At 40.2% G+C, this 7765-nt stretch overlaps 1 protein-coding gene across 1 annotated transcript; it reads right to left on the bottom strand.

The window, feature by feature from the left end:
• Positions 1–638: 638 nt before the first annotated feature.
• On the bottom strand, positions 639–1595 carry LOC138821324 (olfactory receptor 8C8-like). The gene has a single exon (XM_070013460.1). The coding sequence runs from the start codon at positions 1578–1580 to the stop codon at positions 639–641; it is 942 nt and encodes a 313-aa protein (XP_069869561.1). The 5' UTR covers positions 1581–1595.
• Between the last annotated feature and the right edge of the window lie 6170 nt (positions 1596–7765).

The raw sequence follows: 7765 nt of genomic DNA, 5'->3' as shown, positions 1-7765 counted from the left end.
AAAAAACATTTTACATCAAATGTGATTATTCTAGCCAGGAATATCATTGTGTAATATTAAAAATTACAAACACGATATATATAAAGTTCTCACATCAGGCAAGCCAGTCACCATTGTACATCCATTTCTGTCAAAATGTCTTTTGATAAACTCCATAAATAATTGTCGAAAAATTGACATTACCTTGTGCACAATTTTTATCATCCTTTTTCACTTTTAACAAGATTTTTAAGTAATAAATCCCTTGAAACAGGAAATGTATCTGAAAATTTGACTTAGAAAAGGGAAAATAATATGAACTTATTAAGAAACATCCTGCTTCCCTGGTTTTTTTTGGATAGAGGAGATATATGAAGAGAAATTATTAGGTAGTACTGTGCTTAGGAAGAAAAATATATAAGCATGGTGTCTCAAGAGGAAGATACCAAGGAAATAAGTGATATTTATGTCCAAGGAAAGAACTACACAGCTATATTTCATGAAATGAGAAGAAAGGATGATATACTAGAAATAGCGGCATAAGTTGTAACAATAAAAACTAAGAAAAGGAAAGATATGAGAAACAAAGTGAAGAGGGAGAGAAGTAAATGAAGAAGACATGACAAAGCACACAGGGACACAGACAGTTCACCTATCCCTCAGTCTGGGATTCTCTTCAGGGTTCTCCTCAGAGCAAGCTTGACATCCTTGTTCCTGAGGCTATAAATGAGAGGGTTCAATGTGGGTACCACCAGAGTATTGACCACAGAGAAAAATTTCTCCTGGGCCTCACTTCCAGCAGATGATGTTTTGATATGTGTGAGTAGCCCAGACCCATAAAACAGACCAACAGTGATTATGTGTGAACCACAAGTGCTCATAGCTTTGGACCAAGCCTTCCCTGAGGACATATGAATGACATTAAAAAGAATCAAGCCATATGAGATTAAGATAATGAGGCTGGATAAAAAAATAACTGTACTGACAACCACAGAACTCGCAAGCTCATTGACATAGGTGCTGCTGCGGGAGAGCTGGAGGAGGGGGAAGATGTCACACATGTAGTGATGGATGATATTGGAATCACAGAAGCTGAGTCTGATCATACATCCTGTGTGAAGTACAGCACCAGCAAATCCCATCAAATATGAACCAAACATTAGCAGAGAACAGGTGCTAGGAGACATGAGGATCATGTACTGCAGGGGCTGACAGATGGCCACATAGCGATCACAGGCCATGGCTGTCAGCACATAGCACTCAGAGTTGACAAAAAAGCAAAAGAAAAATAGTTGTGTCATACACCCAGTGTAGGAAATGATATTCCTCTCTGACATGAAGCCCGTTAGCAATTTAGGAGTAAAGACACACGAATAGCAGAAATCAATGAAGGACAGATTAAACAGAAAGAAGTACATGGGAGTGTGAAGGTTTGGGCTTAGGTAAATTAGATTCATCAAACTCAAATTCCCCACCACTGTGATAATATAATTCACCAAGAACAGGAAGAAGAGGGGCAGTTGGAGCTCAGGTTGGTCTGTCAATCCCATAAGAATAAACTCCGTCACCGATGAACCATTTTCTATAGCCATTTGATTCATAGATAGGATCTGTAGGAACAGGAGGAGAAGATGACATCAAGGAGCTTTCACCCCAGGTTTCATCCCAAAGGTAGGAATGAGCAGCTGGTTTCCTAGAGATAGTTTGTCTGAAGACATTTCACAGGTTGATTCCTGAGGAATCCCCATTGCTTCCTTCTCCCACCTATGTGGATAACACTTTTAGCTTCAGGTTTGAGGAGAAATTATCAAAACAAGGATGGCTCAATTCTCACCCTTCCCTTGGATGTCACACTGCTGCTGGACTTCAAGAGCCGTTTCCACTCACTGTACTGAGGGTGCCATGTTTCTGATTATGAAAGTAGTAAAAGCTATCATTTCAGACATTTCTCTGCCCTGCTAGATGAGGCACTCGAAGGAACATGCCATGATTTCTCTTGGAGAATTCTCTAAAATATTGTTTTTACTTTCAAGAAAGGTATAATAATTTTATGTGAGCATCTATAACATCTACTCACTCAAATGAGAAGCTATTTCATGCCTCTTATTGGAAAAACTGATCAGAAACAGAAAAAAATATTGTCTTCTTCATAATTGCCTCTGAGTTTAGCTGAGTCCCTTGTGGGTAGAAATGACTGAAACAATGTTTACATCCTGTGTCATCCACCTAAAATGAAATCTTTTGAGACACAAAGTTCTCATCAACTTGGATTCCTACCAGGAATACCTAGTCCCAAGTGTGGAGTAGCATGTGATCTTTATCATTCAACTATCATACCTTTAATAGCTCTATAAGAGCAAGACCAGGGGCATAGTCTCTGTGATTAGCTTAATGAACATTAGGTCATAGGTAACCTTTTTACAAAGAGAAGTTAGAACAAAGAGTTTGAAAGAATAAGATCAGGCTCTTAAGTCAGCTTGATTTTAAAATCCAATCTTTAACCCCTTTCTGGCTATGAAACTACAAACAAGAGATATAACTGTCTGCCTTTTGTTTATTTGGTTTACCTGCATACTCTTTTGTATATCAATGGAATGAAGCTCACAAAAGTGTACTGGTTTTGTGATGTACTTTCAGAGCTCAGGCCTACTATACATAAGACTCTGAGTTCAATCTCAGGACTACAAAAAACAAAATAATGAAATAAAAGATCAATCTCATTCTGTTGTGGAAAGTAAATAATACTAATTCCACATTAGAACGAGGCCCTCCATGGTCAACTTATTTATTGGTTAAACCAGGGTGTCTTATTTTGGCACTATTAATATTTTAGTAAGTGTTTTGGTCTTACCTTGTGCAGTGAGTAGGGTACTTTATTCCTCAGCCTTGACTATTAGTTGCCAATAATCCTCCAAACACACACACACACACACACACACACACACACACACACACACACACACACACACACACACACACACACAGGATTTTTTTCCAAAAAATGTTACCAGGCATTGTGAAATGACCTTTGGATGGTAAAAATTTCTCTTGCTCAAGGTCAGTAAAAGACAGCCATAACACCTAGAAATATTATTTGACCTTTCCCTTGCCTTTCTATGTAAGAATTTGCATGATGAAACTTTGTGTGTATTCATGACTTTCCCTGTTCAATAATAGCTGATAAGATCCTTGTTCCAGAAGAGATCCTGGGCTTACCTAGAAAAGCAACACAGAGAGGCCAAGAAAAATCAGAGAAGACTGACCTTGCTGGGTTTCTCATTCACTTACTACATTACATCAGATGTTATTTTTCAAATCATTTCTTTTTTTTTTTTATTGTGAAAATACTGTACAGAGGGGTTACAATTACATGGCAAGATAATGAGTACATTTCTTTTTTTTTTTGGTCGGTCGTGGGGCTTGAACTCTGGGCCTGGGCGCTGTCTCTCAGCTCTTCAGCTCAAGGCAAGCGCTCTACCACTTGAGCTATAGCGCCACTTCCGGTTTTCTGGTGGTTTATTGGAGATAGGAGTCTCACGGTCTCTCCTGCCCGGGCTGGCTTTGAACCGCGATCCTCAGATCTCAGCCTCCTGAGTAGCTAGGATTACAGGCGTGAGCCACCAGCACCCGGCTAATGAGTACATTTCTTATCAAGCATTGTAGCCTCCTCCTTTGTTTCCCCTTCCCATCCCCTCCCAACCTCCCCCCGATCCCTCAAATAATTTCTATGTGTCTCTCTAATTTCATCAAACCTAACCAGAAATGAAGAACTTCTCCATGTCTTTGCATTTCCATTTCTACATGCTCCTGTATTATACATTTAAAATAAATCTGATCTATATCTTGTTATTATGACTATTTTGGTACTCAAGATGGAACCAAGGGCCTCACACATGATAGGCAAAAACACTCTACCACCATTCACTTAACCTATATTATGCCAGAAGAATGTTGAGAAAGGAGCGATGGCTAATGCCTGTAAACTGAGCACTCAGGAGGTGGAAACCCAGGTTACTAGTGTACAACCTCTACAAACTACAGAAAATGGTGAAGCCTCAAACAAACAACAACAACAAAAGTGTTGGGCATGACCCTTATGAAAGACAGAAAAAGAATCACACATTTCCACTCCTGCAGTGTCAAAATCATCCCTGCTTGACAGTCTCTGGTTTATCTGCACATTCTATGCTTCTGTCTCACACCAGATAGCTGGGGACCTTCTGCTTCTGATTCTGTTCCCTACCTCAATAGAAACCGTGAGTAGGTGAAAAGAACATTTGCAATGATTCCACCACACCTTGGTGGGTTTTGCAATACTTAGCAGCAGAAGACAGTGGCAGAGGCGAGTGGTACCCTCTGCTGGCAGTGCCAGCTTTCAGTTTTGGATACTGAGCCCCTGGCAGCATTGCCCTTGAGATCAAGATTACAGTGGCACACAGTCCCAGGTTGAGGTCCAACCATGAACATCTGACTACAACAGCCTCCGTGTCAGGAGCTAGGTCAAGTAAAGAGCTGGTGTCAAGCATTGCCATTCCTATCCTCCAAGGGGAGGATACCCAGAAGGAAGAGTGACAGCTCTAACAAGCCTTGCTGTCAGTCTCTTGCCATGCTGGCCTCGACTGTTTGACTGCCCCCCTCCACCATGAGCTACTGTCAGTTTCAAACTTACCTCTGATATTATCAGCTGTGTCACTTCTTGCTCTTTTCTTCTTGGTACTAGCTCAGACACTCTACCAATAACAAAAGCCAAAGTACTCAAGAAGGCCAGCTATGGTGGCTCATTTGTATAATCTCAGCCATCTGGAAAGTGTAGATCTGGACAATTGTAGTTTGAGAACAATCAAACAGAAAGGTAGCAGACTATTGCAACACAACAATCTGGGTGTTGTGGTGACATCTGCCATCCTGGCTATGCAGAGGGGGGGATATCAGCAGGGAGATCTGATCCCAAGTGAGCCTTGTGCAAAAAGGGATACCTTATATAAAAAAACATTTTGAAGCAAAACGGGTCAGAGAGGTGGCTCTGGTGGCAGTGGCTCCCAAGCTTAGTACAAACCCAAGGACTACCAAAAAAATGAAAATAAAAAAATAACCTAAGAAGTGGGCAAGAAAACTACTTGAAAGAAGTCATTACTGAGTCTGTCATTGGGGTGCCCTGAAACAGCCTTTTGGCTGCTCCCAAACGAGCTGAAAAACCTACTTACACATCCAGAAAGAGGGCACGACAAGGCTGTGTGCTCCAGTCACAGAAGGCCACTCGGGCCAATGAAGGACTGTGTTGGCACAACTTGAAGCACTGGGCTGCCACCAGTCATGGAGGCCACTTATGCCAATGAAGGACAAGGTTTGCACCACCAAGATATTCTGCTGAGCCAGGAGGGAAGAGAGGGGAGTCTTAGCCACTGGCATGGATGAACGTGGCTTCAGGCTTCTAGAGTTCACGGAGGTGTGTGGCAGCAAAAGACTGGGACCAGCTGCGTGCACAGGTACACTCTGCCAATGGCCTATACTCCCATGCTGCAGGCTTATTAGAATAAATAGATCTTTCCTTGGGAATTCATGTCATGAACAAAGAAAAAAAATAAAGTCCTTTCAATACATATGATATTGTGTTCTATAGCCAGGAATATCCTTGAACCACTTAAAAAATATTTATAGAAATAATTCATAGATAAGGGAGAACACAGTACTGAGTGCAGTTTTATTGATATCAAACTAGCCTTTAAACAATCTGTCTTCCTTGCTAATGGGCTTAAGGAAACCAGCAGAAGGATCAGTCCTAATCCCATTTCAAATGTCCATAGATTCAAAACAATACAATGAAGTACACAGTATAATTGGAGGAAGGAGCAATGAATCTAGAATAAAGGTTTTTAAAAAGACTCCAATCATTGTGGAAAATTAAACATCCTTAAAATGTTCACAATTTTTATACTCCAATATCAAGTTAAACATGGTTATAAATTTTAACCCACCTGAAGGAAGAACCAATACGAAATTGGCTTAGAAAACAAAAAAGGAAATGACATTGTTAGAAAGTATCCAACTCCTTAGATTTCCTTGCAGGGATAAGACACAGAAATGATCGAGTAGTATGATGTGTAGGGAGAAAAAAAAATTAGGTGAGTGTATGTGCATGGTAAAGAGAACACAAACCAGATTGGAGGCACCAGAGAACCAAGGGAGGACCAAGGCCAAGAAAAGTACTGCACAAAAGTGGGATTGCTGGGTCATAGGGGAGCTCTAAGCGGAGTCTTTGGAGGAACCCGAATGATCACAAAAAGACCATACTAAAGCTACCAGCACAACTATGTTTATTGCAGCATTATTTACCATAGCTAAGATATGGAACCAACCCAAATGCCCCTTGGTAGATGAATGGATCAAGAAAATGTGGTATATATACACAATGGAAGTCTATGCCCCCATCAGAAAGAATGGCATTGCCCCATTTGTTAGGAAATGAAAAGACTTGGAAAAAATTATATTAAGTGAAGTAAGCCAAGCCCAAAGAAACATAGGTCCCACGGTTTCCCTTATTTGCAATAATGGGTATATGTCTGAGATAAGCAGAAATGGTCAGATAAGTTGATGTTAGGCGAAATGAACCCCAAGATAAGGACTCAAATGATTTTTTTCTTTCTTGCTATTGTTTCTAACATATTTATGATTTCTTTGTTGCTTTGTATGTCCCTCCCCCACAGTAAAACCCGTTTTCACTGTATTTGATGTTGGTGTAATTTGGGGAGGGGAAGGGAAAAACAAATTGTTTAAATAGGGAGACAGGTGGACCCATTGCAACAATGAGATGTACAAGACATTATGCTGAAAAACGAACTTTACAACTTTGCGGTGGGGAGGACGGGGTGGGGGAAGATGGGAGGACAGGCATGGTAAGGGGAAACAAAGGAGGAGGCAACAATGCTTGATAAAAAAATGTACTCATTCCCTTGCTCATGTAATTGTAATCCCTCTGTACCGTATTTTCACAATAAAAAATAATAAAAAAGTACTTTACAATACATTTCAAGAAAAGAGTGAAAAAGATATTTCAGGAGAAATCTTGCACCAAATGTGAAAAGAAAATGAAGAAAAAGACTGACATGGTGCTTGATAAATTTGTGATCTAAAGCAGTTTTCAAGTTTCCTGAAGTATGGTGTCAGAAAATCACTCAGATGATAGGAGATGGTCAGTATTGTAATAGATCAGAAGTAGAGGGACTCAATACCTTATGAAATCAAGTCTATGGAGATCCACACCAACTTTGGTGTATGCTTACTGGTTGTAGGTATGTATGCTTACTAAAAAAAAGAATTAATGGATCCCTAATGTTTTTGTGATCCTTAATCTTAACAAGAAAATGAAGAAGGCTGGGAAGGTGGCTGGCTCAGTGGTAGAGTGCTTGCCCTGCATACATGAGGTCCTGGGTTCGATTTCCTCAGCACCTCATAAGCAGATAAAGACAGAAGTGATGCTATGGCTCAAGTGGTAGCCTTGAGCTGAAGAGCTGAGGGACAGTGCCCAGGCCCAGAGTTCAGGCCTCAGGACCAACAAAAAGAAAGAAAGAAAGAAAGAAAGAAAGAAAGAAAGAAAGAAAGAAAGAAAGAAAGAAAGAAAGAAAGAAAGAAAGAAAGAAAGAAAGAAAGAAAGAATGAAAGAAAGAAAGAAAGAAAGAAAGAAAGAAAGAAATTGAAGAAGACACAAGAGAAAAATATAGGGTAATGAAGAAGAGGAGGAAATAGATTATAGCAGAGGTAAAGGAACAAAGTCGACTCCACTATTCAC

Source organism: Dipodomys merriami, unplaced genomic scaffold, assembly GCF_024711535.1.
Source record: "Dipodomys merriami isolate MVZ:Mamm:240054 unplaced genomic scaffold, mDipMer1.0.p SCAF_91, whole genome shotgun sequence".
In the NCBI taxonomy this organism is placed as follows: Eukaryota; Metazoa; Chordata; class Mammalia; order Rodentia; family Heteromyidae; genus Dipodomys; species Dipodomys merriami.
Note: the sequence above shows the minus strand (reverse complement) of the source record. Positions and strands in the feature narration are given on the sequence as shown.

Coding starts and splice junctions, on each gene's coding strand:
- LOC138821324 (XM_070013460.1), bottom strand. CDS start 1,580: ATGAATCAAATGGCTATAGAAAATGGTTCATCGGTGACGGAGTTTATT.